We start from the raw sequence: 17970 nt of genomic DNA, 5'->3' as shown, positions 1-17970 counted from the left end.
CACTAGTGAGTCCCCTTCACCTTCTCTTCGCCCACACCACAGAAGTCGCTGACCCCTACCCAGAGCGCGAAATCCTCAACATCCCTTGCGATCTCACTAAAGCCGCCCACCTAGCTCTTGTGCAACTTGCGGTCCGAGATGCTCGCGCAGAGAGCCCAGCACAACGCGGATGGATCTGTCATCGCAGCTCACACTACAACACGCCTGGGTCTTGCCATGTCTCAGGTTCTCTACGCCGGTGCGGCCATGTAGCCTGCCGGCCTGTGCCACTCCATCTGCAGCTTGGTTCAATGAGCCTGGGTAACTACTACCTCCCTGTCCAATGGGCACTACGTGGTCAAACCTAATTCCAATACAGACAATATACCAACCGTTTGTTTCGAGGTTCAGGTCACAACGAGGGAAGATGCGAGACATTATGGTTGGGTGTGTTTCTATTGCAAGGTGTATACTGCATGGGGTGTCTCTGGCGACTTCGGCGCTGCGCGTCTGGTATGTGCCGCGTGTGGTGACGTCAAGGAGAAGGAGGTTGTCTTTGTGAGGAGGAGTTTGGCGGGACATGCTCAGTCGTGGAGGGGGGTGGACGGGATGCAGACGAATGGACATAGTTGAAGATCAGTGAGACGAGCAAATGGTTGGGTAACTTGAGAAGCAATCGAAGCATTCATAAAAAACTGAACACCCTGGAGCCTACCTTGACGTTAGGTTGCCTACTTTGCATATTTTCATCTTGATGTAGGCCGCAGGCCTCTTTAGTTTTCTGTTGTGCGAGGTTGTACCTAGGTGTGAGTATCGCGTTTTTCGTATGCCATGCAGTGTGAACCCAGTCGTAGTGCATACCTCGGGCGGTTTGATCTCGTATCCCGTATACCTAGGTAAGTAACGCACTATTCTCGCTTTGCTCTGTCACCGCGTCTGTCGCACACATGCCATACAGTGACGTTAAGCGTTGACGCGTCTTCGGTGGCATATGCCTTGGCAACCTAGGTACAGTGTAGAGAAGCTGTCGATAACGTGAACATGGCACGGGCGTTGTAATTCCGAATTCGATATGTAATTGCGCATTTATGATTGGACAAAGGGGCCTCTTGTCGGGGGTTGTTCTGTCCGACGTGAACGAAATCCGAGCACCTCGCTCTTTTATAACAGTGCGCGGGGGCACAGGCAGCCCAGGAGCCAGGACGCTGCCATCGGCGGCTCATGTCTCCCGACGACCGGCCTTTAGCCGGACCCGAGACGCTCGCTTCCACCAACCTTTTGCGGGCTACTCGTATCGGTGAGTACAGCATTGTGCGTATCCAGCACACCGGATTGGAAAGTTATGCGCCAAATCCGACGATGACTGTCATCAACTTCAGGCAGACATGTTTGCAACATCTCTTATATGGGGGCCTCTGCATCTCGCTCTCTTTGAAATTTTCCATACAAACAGAAGCAAGCACGACTATCGACTTTCCATCGATTCTGGTTTTGTCAGGTTCTGCCATCGTTTGGCGCATGCGTTATTTGTCTGGTCAGTGCCGTGTCATCTGTAGTTGCCTCGCCTCGCACTCGCACTCGCGCCTTGGTGTTGCGCAATCCATCCATCGTATCGGCCGTATTCCAGCCCCCCGGACGAAACGAGTCCGCGCTTTTGCGTCATCCACATTCGGGTCCATCGCCACCCAACCGAGAAGCTTAGATCGTGTGTTTTGCCCTATCAAGCCTAGTGCCGTCCGGCTCGGACAACGGCTCGCCCTTGCTCTACAAGGATCTCTAATCTTCTAGGCCCGTGGGTGGCGCGCTGAAGGATCTCAAAGGAATTGCAGGAGAAGTTATTGTTCCTCTCCTCGCGACATCCCCTTAAGACATCTTGGAGGCATTTCGATTGCTGCACGCCAAGTATCAGCAACGACACGACAAGACACGCTCATCGCCTTGAGCATGGATAACGAGGACTCAGCAACGTCGACGGGAACGGCCATCTCCGCGGCTATCGACGAGAAGCATGAGTTGCATAACGAAAAGGAGGCCAAGCCTCCCACAGCTGGCCTCAGTGATCAAGAGAAGGATATCATCGACAGGCAGTTGACTGCGCCGAACCTCACAGTCGGTTACTTCTCGCTATTTCGCTATGCCAACGGAAAGGACAAGGTCGTCATGGTCATTGCGTTAATCGCCAGTATCGCAGCTGGTGCTGTTATGCCACTCATGACGGTAAGTAGCATTTCGTACTTTTTTTTGCACCACTCGAACATGGACGATTTGATCATGTAGATTTTGAGTTTGATCACCAAAAGGAAACACATGTTCATCCGAGTTGCGGGAACTTCGAGCTAACTTAATTCAGCTCGTTTACGGTAACTTCGCTGGAAGTTTTACCAGCTTCTCAGTTGATGCAGTCGCTGCTGCCAAGTTCCAGGACCAGATCAACCAGTTTACCCTCTACTTCGTTTACCTAGGAATTGGATCTTTCGTCACTTCTTACATCAGCATCATTGGATTCTCGTATACCGGAGAGCGCATCACACGAACTATTCGGGAACTTTACCTACGTGCCATCTTCAGACAGAACATTGCTTTCTTCGATTTCCTCGGATCCGGTGAAATCACCACTCGCATCAGCTCCGATATGAACTTGGTGCAAGATGGCATTGGTCAGAAAATCGGTCTCTTCGTTACCGGAGTGTCCATGTTTGTTTCTGCCATCATCATCGGTTTCATACGATCGTGGAAGCTCTCTCTAATCATGTTGGCGGCAACGTTGGCACTTATTATGATGATGGGTGTCAATGGTACTATGATGAAGAAAGCTCAGACACTCTCAATCGACGAGTACGCCACTGCTGCTTCCCTAGCTGAGGAGGTGCTGTCTTCAGCTCGCAACGTCGCTGCATACGGCACTCAGAAACGGCTCGAGGAGAAGTACAAGGCTTTCGTCGACCGCGCCACGAAACTGGACTTCAAGGCCAAGTTCTGGCTTTCTATGATGATTGCTGGTATGATGGGTGTGCTGAACCTTCAGTACGGCCTTGCATTCTGGCAAGGCAAAAGGTTTCTCGATGACGGGGACCTTGGCGTTTCCAACATTCTGACTGTTGTCATGGCACTCATGATTGCTGGCTTCTCCATCGGACAGAACTTGCCGCACATTCAGGCTTTCGGTGGAGCTACTGCGGCAGCTACGAAAGTCTTCAACACAATCGAACGGAACTCCCCCATCGACCCAGAAACGGATGCAGGCATTGTACCCGATGACTTTGTTGGCAACCTCGAGTTCAGGAACCTAAAGCACGTATACCCATCCCGCCCGGATACTGTCGTGTTATCGGACTTTAACCTGGACGTTCCATCAGGCAAGATGATTGCGCTGGTTGGTGCATCTGGATCTGGAAAATCGACCATTGTTGGACTTCTGGAGCGCTTCTACCTTCCGATGGAGGGTCAGATATTCTTGGACGGTAGAGACATTACGACACTGAACCTACGCTGGTTGAGGCAACACATGGCTATCGTGAGCCAAGAACCCGTTCTGTTCAGCACGACCATCTACGAGAGCATTCTCCACGGCTTGGTCAACACGGAATACGCAGACGTATCGGACGAGAAGAAGATGGAGCTTATCGAGAAGGCTGCCAAGATTGCTAACGCTCACGACTTCATTATGGATCTTCCGGAGAAATACCAAACCAAGGTTGGAGAGCGAGGTGGCTTGTTGTCTGGTGGCCAGAAGCAACGTGTCGCGATTGCTCGTGCTATCGTATCGGACCCAAAGATCCTCCTCCTAGATGAAGCTACCGCAGCTCTCGATACCCGCTCCGAGAGCGCAGTCCAGGAAGCTCTCGACCGCGCATCGCAAGGACGTACGACCATTGTGATCGCCCACCGACTCTCCACAATCAAGAAGGCCGATAACATTGTGGTCATGGCTTTGGGCAGAATTATAGAGCAAGGCACTCATCAAGAGCTCATCAACCGCGGAGCTGTGTACGCAAGTCTAGTACAGGCCCAGGAGCTTACCGCAAAGATCAGCCCCGCCAACAGGATGACGCTCCTCGACGACCCTGAGAGTAAAACGGAAGGCGTCGTTGATGAAGAAAAGCTTGCTCTGATGCGCACTGTTACATCCGCTCCTTCGGAATTCCATGCCAAGAAGGATGATAAAGACAAGGAATACGGCACCTGGGAGTTGGTCAAGTTCGCCTGGGAGATGAACAAGGGCGAGCACTCTACCATGACCATCGGATTGGTATTCAGTTTCCTTGCTGGTTGCAACCCTGCCATTCAAGCCATCTTCCTGGGTAACTCCATCAACTCGCTTCTATCTCCTGGAACATCTCTCGGTGGACTCAACGTCAACTTCTGGTGTGGCATGTTCCTCATGCTCGGAATCGTCATCGGCTTCTTCTACTACGTACAGGGTATGACACTGTCGAAAGGATCTGCCAGGCTTGTTGGCAGCGTGCGAACGCGCGCTTTCGGCGCCATGCTTCGTCAAGACATGGAGTTCTTCGATGGTGACACGGTCACTTCTGGTGCGCTGAGCAACTTCCTTTCTTCAGAGGCGAATCGTCTCGCCGGTCTCAGTGGCTCCACTCTCGGAACGATTGTCAGTGCCGCCGCTTCTATCCTTGTCGCCTTCATCGTGGGTTGCTCTTTCGGGTGGAAGCTAGCACTCGTGTGCTCTGCAACCATTCCCCTTGTGATCGCCTGTGGTTACTTCCGATTCTATGCTCTCACTCGCATGGAGAAACGAACCAAGGAGACATCAGACGCCGCCAGCTTCGCTTGTGAGGCGGCCTCTTCCATTCGTACCGTTGCCTCTCTCTCGCTGGAGAAGCACCTCTTGTCCACCTACCACACCAAGCTTGCAGACCAGGGCAAGGGTTACTTCAAGTTCACAAATGTGTCCGCAGTGCTCTTTGCGACATCCCAAGGTCTCAGCATGTTCATCTTCGCCCTTGTGTTCTGGTACGGAGGACGTCTTTTGTTCAACCAGGAGTACACTGTTTTACAGTTCTTCGTCGTCTACTCTTCCATCATCAACGGTGCTCAGTCTGCCGGTGCCATCTTCTCTTTCGCTCCCGATATGGGCGAGGCCAGGGATGCAGCGAAGCTTCTCAAGTCGTTCTTGAACCGCGTTCCTAAGATCGACAACTGGTCGACTGAGGGCAAGAAGATTGACAGGTTGAGCGGCAAGATCGAACTGCAGGACATTCGTTTCACTTACCCTGGAAGGCCTGACCATCGTGTCCTGCGCGGCATCAGTCTGTCTGCCGAACCCGGTCAGTTCATTGCCCTTGTCGGCGCATCCGGTTCTGGTAAGTCGACGGTAATGCAACTGCTCGAGAGGTTTTACGACCCGACAAGCGGTGCCGTACTCGTCGATGACGTGGAGGTCAAGGACTATAACCTTCAAGACTACCGATCGCAATTAGCCATCGTCAGTCAAGAAACAACGCTCTACACTGGCACGATCCGAGAGAACATCCTTGCCGACAAGGAGGAACTGGGCGATGACGCGGTCATACAAGCGTGTAAAGACGCCAACATCTACGACTTCATCACGTCGTTACCTGATGGTTTCAACACGTTGGTTGGCGCAAAGGGTGCTCTATTGTCTGGTGGCCAGGTACGTTCTCCAACTCATTCACTTCTCTCAACCCCACTAACATTTCCTCCAGCGCCAGCGCATAGCCATCGCCCGCGCCCTCCTCCGCGACCCCAAAGTCCTCCTCCTCGACGAAGCCACATCCGCCCTCGACTCCACCTCCGAACGCGTCGTACAAGCCGCCCTCGACTCCGCCGCACAAGGCCGCACTACGATCGCGATCGCGCATCGCTTGAGCACAATCCAACACGCCGACGTGATCTATGTCTTTGACCAAGGCAAGATTGTAGAGAAGGGCAGACACGAGGACTTGGTGGCCAAGAAGGGAGTCTACTTTGAGCTGGCGAAGCTGCAGGCTATCGGCGCACCGCAATAGTTCCAATGAGCGGGAGCTATTTTGCATACACGGCGTTTGGATTTCATGGGACGCTAGAACATATACTTGTAATCGTTTTTTTAGATCGCTAGGCTGGAACTTTTGTAGATCTTTGGCATATAGAATGCCTGTTTCTCTGCCTTGGGCGGAGTACACTCAATAGATAATATCTCACTATTATCGCTTTTGTACATCGTTGTGTTGAATCGCCCGATGGACGGCCCGACGGGATGCTGCCCCACAACCACGTGAACGCGCGTTGCGATGCCACGGTGGAACACGCGACTTCTGGCGACATAGTGTCATCGTCTTTACGACTCGTTTTGGTCCAGCGTCACTTCGCTAAATACAGGATGCAAGGCTATTCTCAAACGTGTAGGTTTGCCAAGCAAGGCTCGCCCCCAACGCTGCTTTCAGGCGTCCACGCCTCGACCCAGACCGCCACCAGCGAGTCACGATGGCTCGACTGTCGCCTTGCGCACCTTTAGCTGGGAAAAAGGGACATCTTGCGCCCAAATATAACCCGTATCAGCTCATCGCGACTCCCTAGACGCCGCATCCACCGCTGAGTTACGAAAATGCGCAACCCCAACGGCATTCGCATCCTGCTCCTCCTCCTACCGCCCCTTCTCTTCCTCTTCGGCCTCGCCGCCTTGACCAACATCCTCGAGCGCATATCCAAAAACTACTTCAACGACGGTCTCGGCCGCGACATACGCAGCGGCGCGTCCCAGATAACTTTGTCCCGCCCCGGCTCGAACGACACCACCGTGACGATTGATACCAACAATGCGCCCACGATCACCATACTAGCGTTATGCCTGCTAGGATATCTAGTCAGTCTGCTCAGCGCAGCGGGAATATGGCAGTTGAGGAGAACTGAGGGCACGGCAGGACATGAGAGGATGTGGACGTGGATCATCTTCGTTAGCAACATCGTTATGGTGGGTGCTAGTCTGGGTGTCTTTGGATACGTCACCTCCGTTCAGAGTAGCGATAGTAGCTGGAAGAATTACGAAGACGTTGCACAGGACGACCAGGAGCACACAAGAGAGACGTGGGCATGTCAGATCGACAAATTCTTCCCTGAGGAAGATTGGGCAGGAACGGCATGTGGAACTGCAAAGGCGATGAGGTTCATGGTGATCGCCCTGGCTGTCGCTGCTTTATCAGTCTTTGTCAGTTTGTGGGTTCTTGTACGGGCGAGAGGAGGGGTCAAGTGGGCGTTTGGCGGCAAGGGGAGATATGCGGCGTTTGCGAGTGTGTATGAGATGCAGCCGCCTGGTCCGCCGTCGCCTTACACTGGACCACAGGGACAGCAGTGGGTTCAGCAGCCGGGACAACAATGGATGGGTCAGCCGACACCACAGCAGTGGGCGCCGCAACCTTATCAGCAGTGGGGACCGCAGCCTGTGCAACAATGGGGTCCTCAGCTTGTAGCTCAACAGCCTGTTTCTCAGGTGCCGAAGTCAGATGCTACTACTGTAGGGCAACGTCCGGTTTTTGGATGAGCTCGCGACGAATTCACGAGGTATCATTCAAAGTCTGCCGATTTCTGGAATGCCATTTGCTTCGTTCTCGTTTCACCGAATACTTAGTACTAACAATCCAGGGAGATTATATGCTTGGTTTCTCGGGATCACGGTCAGATGAGGGTTTCGTTCGCCAAACATGGCTTCACATGTGTCTTCAGAGTCGTTTCACTTTCACCAGGAACCACGAAAAGCGCTTTCACTGCTCACCCTCGTTTGCGAGAATGGCGTATGGCCGATTGCTCTAGCTTGGTTTACGGATACTTTTACACTCTCAGGTCAAACGCCCCAGATATCAGACGCCAGCCACCATGACGACGAGCTCTTCTCGCCGTATGACGCCCTCAGCGGGCAGTTCTGAGTCACTGGACATCGCTTTGAATAAATCGGAAAGTCGTGTAGGGAGCCAGAAGAGCAACGATCTCGAAAATTTGCACCACCCGTACAACAAGGCCGACCGTAGACCTGCTATGCCCTACACTGTAGGCGCCACGTTCACTGCCCACCGTCACGTACCACCTGCGCCTTTCGGTAACGGTTACAACACTCCATGGCCGCCTTTCAAAACAGGCCACTTCAGACTACCGCAGCTCAACTATTGCCTTATCCGACCGCCAATTGAAATATGTACGCTCGAAGAGTCCTACACGCTTACCATCACCGACATAATACGTACCGGCTCCATATACGGTGCGCAAGTCGTCTTGGTCAACGGCGATGTAGTAGCAAAGATATACGACCCGCTTTACGATGACGAGTTCGACATCTTCGACGACAAGCGCGATGTTGTCGTTCTATCGGACGGAGATTACTCCCGCGAAGCTGCCGCGTACGATGAACTACGACGAGATTCTAAGGCGCAGCGCGTCGTCCCGGAATACTATGGTAGCTGGACTATTGACGTAGACACGTTGGTGGACGGCCAGATGTACACACGACACGTTCGGCTCATACTCATGGAAAACATACTCGGTACTGTCATGACGGGTATCCGGCCTCATCTGCTCTCTACAGAAACCCGCTCGACGATCATGAAGAAAGTCCTAGAAGCCGAGTCCCTCATCTTCGCCGCCGGTGTCCTGCACCGCGACATCGCGCCTCGCAACGTCATGCTCGTCTCCCCATCACCCACATCTTCCCTCGACGACCCAGACCTTCGCATTGTCATCATCGACTTCAACGTTTCCAACGTTATTCGGCTCAGCGAACCCCGTCCTGGTGACTCCGACTCCGCATACATCAGACAGCAATGGCCTGGTAGGATAGTGGGTCCCGTAACGAGGTTTTGGAATGCGATGGGCGATTTTGCGTTCAAGTGGTGGGTTGGTAGTAAGGCGGAGACGACGAATGAGTGGCTGTGGGAGTGGTTTGGGGAGAGGGAGGAGTATGTGCCGCTTGTTAGGGATGCGGGGGATAGGAAGGCTTGTCCTAGGATTGATTGGTCTAGGGAGTTGGAGAAGGGAGACAATGAGGCCGTGATTGGAGCTGTCAAGGACATAGACGTTTCCGATGCTGCACATGGCGCGATTCGATGAAAAAGATGACATTACAGGATGAAGCTGTGCAGACTGAATAGTCTGAAGGTATGCGCGGACACCTCGAGATATACGAAGTTGTGAATCGTAGGCTGGTGTATACATTGCATGGGGTACTTGTAGGCAGAGCGCGAACCTAGTCACGTATACACCTAGTATGGCAACATGTGTAACTGCAAACGTATGTGTATTTTGGGTCTCTTCGCTTCCAAATCGCTAACCGGACAAGTTCTCCCGACGTCTCTCGCGCCCTCTAGATGACATCTTGTGCCCCAAACTTAGCAGTTTGAATGCGCACAATAAGTTCAACACATCTAGACCGCTTAGCTCTTGAATTCCATCCCCGCATCTTCGAATGCTTTGACGAGCCAGCCTAAGATGACCTTACGGATGTAGCCCTCCTCTATGAAGCCAAGTCCTTCATCACTCTCATGTACCCATGACACCTTCGCTTCATCTCCACCCCTTCCCCTGCCCAGCCAATGAAACTCGATAAGGGTCAGATTATTACAATCAAGCAACGCAACATGTTCGCATCCAGTGCGAGTAGCATAGGCCCTAATCTGCTTGCAGAATGGACCCGCATTTCCTTCAAGAACATCCTTTTTCTCCGGCGGAGCGCCCTCTGCCACGAGTGCAGGCTGGAAGTCGTTGTATCGAACTGACCGGCGTCGCTTGTATTTGATAACAGCGATGACTTCTCCTTGACCGTTCGGGCTGCTCTTCGAACGCTTCCTGAAGAGGAATTCGAATCGCACGCTCGTTTTCGCGCCGTCTTTTCTATGAACTACTTCCGTTTACTACAAAGGCTCTTGCAGAAAGAGGAATTTGTCGCCAAACATAACGTTGAAGACTCCTATGATAGACTGGATAATGTATGCTTAATAAGAACCGACTATATCAGCCTCAGTGTATTAGACAAACTGCGGACAAGTAGAGAAGATGTGCTTCTTTTCAAGCCCCTTTCTTATGAGACGCTCTTTAGACAAGAAGCTTTCTGCAGTTCTTTCCAAACGACTTATCGGTACATAACACAATGTCCGCGGTGGTTCTGTGGTGTTGGTGATTGTACCAGATCGAAGATGAGACCCCTATGTATGAGGCTTGAGAATCAGTGTCCAATTGAGGAAGGGGTTTGTTGAAAGAACCGATGACTGATGGCGCTGGAGAAGAATCGTCCGAGAATTGACTGCTGGACCTCATGTTACTTGGACGGCTTACAATTGGGCGTACAAGTCGCTGATAAAGTTGGCTCCACGAACTGAGCTGTGTAATAATGGTATGTCAGGGGTTGGCAAGTGTGAGGAGTCGGACATTCTCTATATAAGCAACTGCGCCGTTGGGTAGACTCTCACTTAGAGATACGCAGCAATAGAGCTAAGACCAAAAAGGTCGAGAGAGTGAATGCAAATCACGTGATTGCGCGCTGACGCTAAGCGGCTGGCGCTGGACCGTTCCATGGTTGCCTGGGACCATCTCCCTACTTTACCCGCCTCTGCATCCATCCCACTTCATGAAAATTTCCAACTCCAGCACACATATCAGGATGGAGATTCCGCATTCACCGCACGCAGCCCCCGATGGCTCTGACCTCCCCTGCCCCAATAGTGACTCCCCAAGCTCGTCGGTCACTTCAGATAATTCCGTGCGACCATCCAAGCATGGCGCGCAACAGCGAGCGAGCGACTCTGACGATAGTGACACCGACCTCACGGAACGACCGAGGCTGCCATACGTCGTGGGCTTCTCAGCTATCGCAACAAAACACGAGCCTCCAGAGCCTTTTGGCTATGACTTTTACGACACTGAATGCCAGAATGAGCGGGAAGATTGGATGTCCATACCCCTACTGGAGTTTTGCTTGTCAAGACCAGACTTGGGCGGCAAAACCATCGGTCACGAAACAAAATCACTCGCCATCACTTCCATTATCCGAACCAGCTACGACCAAGGCGCGCAGCTAGTAGTGGTCAACGGAGACATGGTTGCCAAGATCTACGATCCGCTGTACTACGAGTATATCAACGATTTCGGCCGCAAACAACATGTCAAGTATGAAGCGTATGGCGATTACAGTCGCGAGGCCTACGCATATGTCGAGCTGCAAAAGTCGGCAGCGGCTCGCAACGTAACACCCGCATTCTACGGAACCTGGACCATAGATATCAATGTGGCAGTCCGTCAAGGAGGAAAGGTCCAGAAGCACACGCGTCATGTTCCACTCATTCTGATGCAACATTTACCGGGGCGGCCGATGTCTCAAATCAGCCCCAGCTCTTTGCCGCAAGACAAGCGTTCCGAGGTGCTTAAGAAGGTTCTAGACGCCGAGTCTGTGATATATCACACGGGCGTGGTTCACTGCGACTTTCACCCGCGAAACATCATGATCAATGGTCTCCACGAAGCAGATGAGGCGAGTTGTCCGACGGTCAAAGTGTTCGACTTCAACTGTTCTGCTGTCCGCACCCATCCTCTTTGTGACGAGCAGCTCCGCATGCGTCAAACCCACAAGCTTCTTACGAAACAGTATCGCAAACCTCTGAATCCAATGGTGCGTTGGGATGGTCTAATGATCGCTCTGTCGGGGCCGGGCTGGTGTCCTGCTTCCCCCCCGGAACAGTGGTTGTCGGATCAGTACCACGACGATGAGCGCTATATTCCCGCCGTTTGGGATCCGCTCAATCCTTATGCTCCAGCAAAGCACGTTGAGCTTGAGAACGGTTCTGAGACAAGCGTGGATCCAGGTCTGGGTTTGGTCATGGCAATTGAGAAAGGCGAGGAAGACGATGGGAAGAGTGTCGTTGAGGTTGATGAGCAGAGCGCGTCTGCTGCACAGTCGTCATAAGCTTTACAACGCGTAACCGGAGTTGTTGTTCCTTTTGGAAGTCATTGGATACCCATTGATCGGCATCAGGCCTGGAAGATGTATATACTCTCTATTGTACATGTATCCCTGGAGTGTTGAGTGCTCAGATGGTCGGTTTGCCCTTCTCTTGGATGGTTATGTGATGAAGTTTTCGCGGCCCTGCATAAATCGATAGTTCACATGGGCGTCACCGCAATGACATCCTCCTCATCTCCTCCCTGCCAACTTACACCTACTCGCAGCCCGTCTGGTTGAACTTCATGATCGAGGATGCGTTCGATCCGAAAGCCACAGCGCGATCAATCCATGCATCGATGCTTTCAGCGGCTGGTTGTCGCACCCTGCTTAGGATGTACAGCGTGTTCCACTTCTGCGTCTGGACAATCGCCCAATCGACGGCATAATCTGCGCATCAACGTTAGTGGTCGTGTACGTCAATTACTGCTCATTATACGACTCACCTTGCACAATATAGTTTGGTCCTGGGCATTCTGCCGTTGATGGCGTGCCAGGGAAGCTGACAACGAAAGCACCACCGGCGCCATAAGCAGAGTCTACGGGCGTGGCTGTGCCGACGATGTCGACAGTTCGTGGGCCGACAGTCGCAGTGTTCGTGACGCGCACCGTGCCATTGTCCTGTATCCGCTGTCAACCGCTGCATATGCGATCCAAATCCATAGAAATACGTACGTTGAGCTCGTAGTTTGCGGACACGCAGCGTGCGCCGGCTGTAGGACCGAATGGTGTACCAGCGACCTGATACCAGGTACCGAGATACGCGTTCAGGTTGAACTTGGAATCAGGGACGGGGTAAAAACAGGTTCCGTCATATTGTGCGGCCGCGACATTGGGCGTGGAGTTCGTCTCGTTGTAAGAGGCTTGACGAGGGTGGATGAAGCCTGATGCGGCGGAGGAAAGAGCGAGGACGGTACTGGCGACGCGCATTTTGACCAAGCTTGCACCTTGTGTCGGGATTAGAGATTATGGTGTATGGTGTATGGCGTAGACAAGGTAGGGATGGTAATAATTTTGCAATGAGGACGTGCCTCCCTCTACTTGACATAAAAAAACTGTGGCTGGTGGCACGTCACTCCCAAGCCACTATACAGTACCACGCTTTCATAAACAGTCCAGACTCGGACACATGTGCATGTCGCCGGTAGCTTTCCCGGGCCGACAGGAACCATCGTGAACGCGCATCGGTACACACGTGTTGCCAAGCGTGCGGACTCTTTTCCTCGGTCGAAATGTGGTAGCGGAGGTGCCCGGCTCTTCTTCTCATTACGAGATGTCGCGGCTGTCGGCAACCGCAGCTGTTGTTTAGTAACGAGGTTGGTGTTGTGGGGACAGGGGTGAGCGACCGAGGGCTGGTGATGACGTATGCGCCGACTTGGCATGGAGCCGCATCACCGCCTTCGTCGCCTGTGCTCTACACCACCATATTTGCTTGGTTTCGCCTATGGAGGATGCTATGGATGCCTCCGAAGTTAACTCCTGTCATCAGATCATGTAAAGGCTTTGCGAGCTTCGTGACAATCCCAGGGCTTGTACAGAAAATGGTTTGTTATAGACCTCCAAACAGCTATCATTGATCTGCCTAGCCATCTATCTATTACAGAAGTCCTTTAGTAGACTGTTAAGCTACGAGAAGAGACCCGAATCAAGATAGGCCACTCCCTGGCTTACCTAATACCACATCGCAAGCTTCAAGTAGAAATCCCAAGAACGCCAGACGCATACTATCTCTTGAAACAGCGGTAACCCGTACTCCTTCAATCCCCAAGACGTTCCCGAACCTCAAAAGGACGAGGTTATCGTAATCGCATAGAGCAATGTATGGGCATTTGTAGGCTTTCGGTTCGTCCACCCACTGTCGATCGATCGTGGCGCCTTCAACGATGCCATCCAGTGTGTTTGGAAACAGCCATTTGATAGTCATGAGCAATCTCGGTTGATGTGTCCCCATGAACTTTTCATAGTAAAGTGTCACCCGGCTGTGGCCTACCCACCCATTGAGTTGCACGAGTTGAGTAGGATATTTCATCACGATGGCGTGATCGAGAGGACATTTGAGCCATATACGAGCAGCGTCGAAGACATCGTCGTCGGTTTTGAGGGGTCTGAGTGAGTTGTCGTCGGGATCTGGTGGGATGGGTAGCGGAGGGTCTTGGTGGATTGGCGAATCGGGATTTGCGTATTCGGCTTCGAGGAAGACGGTGGCGCTGCGTATGTAGTCTGTAGGTGCATCGGTCGGCCAGATGGTACATATGCTCTGATCTCCCATGCCTTTGAGGTACGGGTTCTTGTACTTTACCAGCTCTTCGTCCGCGTTGTCGAGTGGTGAGCGGTAATCGTGCGCCATTGTGCTGAGAGGATTCGCGTTTTGTAACTAATGCGATACTGTGTATGAATCCTGAGTAAGCTAACGAGTTAAGCTGCTGATCAAGTGAGAGTGATCTGGATGCGTTTGGTGGAAAGGACGGCGTACCGGCACGTCCAAAGCAGTCGAACTTGCCCAAACTCATAGTGAATGCGGCTGCTACAATTTCACACTGGTGTGGCAGGAACAATGTAGAAGATGCACACCTCACCGATTTCTGACGTGAAGCGTGACAATCATAAAATGAATAGCAACGGGACTGCTACAATAGAACGCCAATGCGCACAGCGCTTGATCCATGATCCGTACGCGCCTATCGTGACGCCAAAGCTCAGCAATACCCTAAAAAATGAACAAGAAAGTAAAAATGGACAGCTATTGCAAGCTCTCCGTAGGAACAATGGAGACCTTGAAGATGGTACCAGCCAGTGATGAATCACCGCCGACCGTCACATTACCGGAACCAGATCCGACGCTGTTGTGACATCCCTCTTTTCCCTCCTTCTGAAGCATGCGAGCAAAGTAGCCATAGCAATCCTCGACCTTCCAGAAGACACCAGCAGAGTCCTCAGGTTGGGAAGCTGGGGTAACATCAACTATAACCTTCGTTAGTACATCTGGGTGCTGCGAATTGGAGAAGATTTTCTTACATCTGACAGCATAGTCGGTAATTCTGTTACCGTCGCTACCCACTACATTGGCATCCTGAGTGCTGTTCTTGTCGCCGTTGAGTGGGTAGTCAACAGTCGCGGTACACAGCGTACCGGTGGGGATGCGGTCTGGATAGGCGCAACCGGGCATCATGGCGGCGCACGCGTTGTTGAGGATAGTCTCGAGTTTGGGATCAGCTGTGAAGCTGAGCAATTTATCGGAGTCGGAGGCGGGGTCGCATGTCGTTATTGTGTCGGATGCGGGTTGCCAACTGTCACTGGCTCCCGTCTTGGGTGACTGCCGTTGGACTAGCGGTGCCGCGAGCGCCGTCGCTAGAAACGCGCTGAAGAGCATTTGGGTGTACATTCTGGCTGAGAGATCCGACTTCGAAGGTAGGGATGTGGAGAAGATGTGGTACAGCAGGTTGCGTGTCGGTAATGGGAGAACTTGGCGCTTGTCGGTACTCGAGGGAAAGACAGGTGAAGGGGAGTCTACACAAGTCAATGCGCCAAAGCAGTGAGTTCTTTAGTGTTGTGAATGGTCGGTTATCGAGAGAAGAATATGAACGAGCGGCCCATCTTCTATATTACCTCTCTCTATGTCATACGCTAAGCATTAGAGTTGTAAGTGATCACCGTGGGGTCGGGAGCACGGTGATGCAAGGTGTGGAGATAGGAAATGAGGGACCCCCTGTGGGTGACGGACCGTTACAGACATCTCTTTGTTTCCTTCTTTTGCGAGCGGTACAGGGGATTGGCCCTGCATGATGTCTGCCTGTGGACAAGAAACAAGGTTACAAAAACAGGTCTAGACTTTATTGAAACAAAACAGGGTCGTCTGCATGGCTGTGGTCCCTTCTCATCAGTTTTGGTGAAGCTGGTGAGTTGAAATGGCGGACGCGTGGGGTCATCTCTCTCGATCAAACGATCGGCAGATCTACCGTCCGTGCCATGAGGCGCGTGGAACCTTCTTCGAAGAACACATCGTTCTTATGAGCTCGCTGCTCAATTGTTCATTGGATTGCAGATGTCTTGCGCATTCTTCAGGATTGCACTTCCACACCCTCTGCTCTTACGCATGGTGATTCCTGGGGGCGCTGTTCTCAGAACGTCATTATGCGCGGATTACGGCGAGCAGTCGGGAGGATGCTTGTTCGGTGGTATTGATGAAACAACGAGGTGCCACGCCGCCGTGAAGTTGCTCAAGATAGGGACCGAGAAGCTATGTCATCTGCCAAGGCTCTAGTTCGCCCTTCATTTCCCTGTTGCGCGAATGCCAGGGCTTCCCAACATCAAAGCATCCAGCGCAGTCGAAGCCGAATCTTCTCAAAGCCTCTCAAAAGTTGCGCAGTCTCAGACTACCAAGGTAGAGATGTGCGCTCGACCTCTGCCAGAGGTGTACGGTTATGAACACCTACCTAGGTAGAGACTTAACAAACAGCACCTGTACTAAGTGTGCAGCAGTCGCGATGTGCCTGCGCAACAGCACGGCAGAACATTATGGCATCAGCAGATGTACTGCGCAGAGTCCTAATCAGAAATCCGTTGGTCCCACCGAGCGCAATCCCTTTTAATCCCCGAAGGCGTTGATAACATGAATGCGCAGACATTAGCATTAGGGGTGTAAGATTCCGACAGTCTTTCGCGCATTGTCTGTAATGAGCGTACTGCTTACGCCAGCTGGCAAGAGGATTGCCTGCTAACCGGAAGAAGAAAATCTCAAGCGTACACCGTTCAGCCCTACAGATTCGCGTATGCGCAGTAAGCAGCGCCTATCGCATTCCAGTTTCGAAGGCCAGGCTATAGCTAGGCTTCAGCGATGTGTCATTCATCCGTGGCCTTCTTCGACATTCACCCTTCTGACCCTTCATTTGTTTGCCATCAACTTTCAGCATGAACACCAAGGCAGAAGCAAACACATGGGCGGATACACCATTCGCCCTCCTCAACATTCCTGGTCAACCAAACGCACCAATATGCACGAATGCCGGTGTTCTCAGTGTCGCCATAGAAATGGCCAATGTTCACAACGTCTTGCTCCGCGCTCTAAATTCCATATATCACCAAGCGCCCTTCATTCAACTCACTGGCGATGTTGCGGATCTTATGCTGTACGTCACCGCATGGGCGGATACCGTGCACCACCATCACTCCCTTGAAGAGGCTATGTTCTTTCCAAAGATAGAGCAGATCGCAAGAGAGGCAGGCATAGATGGCTGGGAAGGCATGATGGGAGGAAACGTGGACCAGCATCATGAGTTTGAGCCGAAAATTGCAGGGCTGGTGAAGTGGGCCGAAGAAGTTGTAGCTGGACAGGGAACGTATGACGCGGCGGAGCTGAAGAGGCTGATCGATGAATTCGCACCCATCCTCACTCAGCATCTACATGACGAGATCGATACCTTGATACGGCTCGGGAAATGTGACGGGCTGAAGGTAATGGAGGCGATGAAAGAAGTAGCCGACGAAGGAGCAAAAACTGCTGATCCGGTACGTATTCCAATATTCTCACTAGCTGCTTACCATCAAGCAAAACACTGATAAGCTGCCTTATTAGAATCTTGTCATCCCGCTGGTACTTGGCTGTGTCGACAGAAGCTACCCTGGTAGTAGAAACTTCCCACCTGTACCCTTCTTCATCCCGTACCTGAACGCATATTGGTTTGCACGAAAGCATAAGGGTGCTTGGAGGTTCAATCCAAGCGATCACTGGGGCAATCCAAGGCCGTTGCAGTTTCTCTCATGACCATTGCGAAAGGTTCAAATAAAGTCAAGAAACTGACATAGCATGGCGGTCGCCGAAGCTTGTGTGTATTCAGAGGTTTTCTGTGTGATGAATGAAGACTATTGGGGTTCATGTAGCTTCTGCAGTTGCAATCTACCTCGACAATAGAGGCCCAGGCACGCTTTGTATACATTTCGGCTTCCTCTTATCTGACTACATTATTTCACTCTACACGATGCATTCATTGGAATATGTCGAGGCCGCAACATCTGCCTCGGAAGATCATGGTAGTCGAATGCATTCACATCGAAGCACA

General features: G+C 52.1%; 7 protein-coding genes across 7 annotated transcripts; 5 read left to right on the top strand and 2 right to left on the bottom strand.

The window, feature by feature from the left end:
* Positions 1-1923: 1923 nt before the first annotated feature.
* Positions 1924-5966, top strand: J4E79_002468 (uncharacterized protein; the record flags this gene model as incomplete). Its single annotated transcript, XM_049351367.1, has 3 exons — positions 1924-2196; positions 2330-5611; positions 5664-5966. 3 exons carry the CDS (start codon positions 1924-1926, stop codon positions 5964-5966), a joined length of 3858 nt encoding a protein of 1285 aa, XP_049214005.1.
* A 578-nt stretch (positions 5967-6544) lies between these two features.
* Positions 6545-7406, top strand: J4E79_002467 (uncharacterized protein; the record flags this gene model as incomplete). The annotated part of the gene is made up of 2 exons (XM_049351366.1): positions 6545-7287; positions 7340-7406. 2 exons carry the CDS (start codon positions 6545-6547, stop codon positions 7404-7406), a joined length of 810 nt encoding a protein of 269 aa, XP_049214004.1.
* Positions 7407-7809: 403 nt separating this feature from the next.
* J4E79_002466 (uncharacterized protein) lies at positions 7810-9033 on the top strand (the record flags this gene model as incomplete). Its single annotated transcript, XM_049351365.1, has 1 exon — positions 7810-9033. The coding sequence occupies one exon, from the start codon at positions 7810-7812 to the stop codon at positions 9031-9033; it is 1224 nt and encodes a 407-aa protein (XP_049214003.1).
* Positions 9034-10579: 1546 nt separating this feature from the next.
* J4E79_002465 (uncharacterized protein) lies at positions 10580-11878 on the top strand (the record flags this gene model as incomplete). The annotated part of the gene is made up of 1 exon (XM_049351364.1): positions 10580-11878. The coding sequence occupies one exon, from the start codon at positions 10580-10582 to the stop codon at positions 11876-11878; it is 1299 nt and encodes a 432-aa protein (XP_049214002.1).
* A 253-nt stretch (positions 11879-12131) lies between these two features.
* Positions 12132-14261, bottom strand: J4E79_002464 (uncharacterized protein; the record flags this gene model as incomplete). The annotated part of the gene is made up of 4 exons (XM_049351363.1): positions 12132-12304; positions 12361-12535; positions 12590-12854; positions 13909-14261. 4 exons carry the CDS (start codon positions 14259-14261, stop codon positions 12132-12134), a joined length of 966 nt encoding a protein of 321 aa, XP_049214001.1.
* Positions 14262-14654: 393 nt separating this feature from the next.
* J4E79_002463 (uncharacterized protein) lies at positions 14655-15296 on the bottom strand (the record flags this gene model as incomplete). Its single annotated transcript, XM_049351362.1, has 2 exons — positions 14655-14875; positions 14930-15296. The coding sequence occupies 2 exons, from the start codon at positions 15294-15296 to the stop codon at positions 14655-14657; spliced, it is 588 nt and encodes a 195-aa protein (XP_049214000.1).
* A 1526-nt stretch (positions 15297-16822) lies between these two features.
* Positions 16823-17675, top strand: J4E79_002462 (uncharacterized protein; the record flags this gene model as incomplete). The annotated part of the gene is made up of 2 exons (XM_049351361.1): positions 16823-17419; positions 17487-17675. 2 exons carry the CDS (start codon positions 16823-16825, stop codon positions 17673-17675), a joined length of 786 nt encoding a protein of 261 aa, XP_049213999.1.
* Positions 17676-17970: the final 295 nt, after the last annotated feature.

Source organism: Alternaria viburni (genome assembly GCF_023758015.1).
Source record: "Alternaria viburni strain BMP 2772 chromosome Unknown scaffold_4, whole genome shotgun sequence".
Lineage (NCBI taxonomy): Eukaryota > Fungi > Ascomycota > Dothideomycetes > Pleosporales > Pleosporaceae > Alternaria > Alternaria viburni.
The sequence above is the reverse complement of the archived record's forward strand: the minus strand, read 5'-3'. Positions and strand labels throughout refer to the sequence as shown.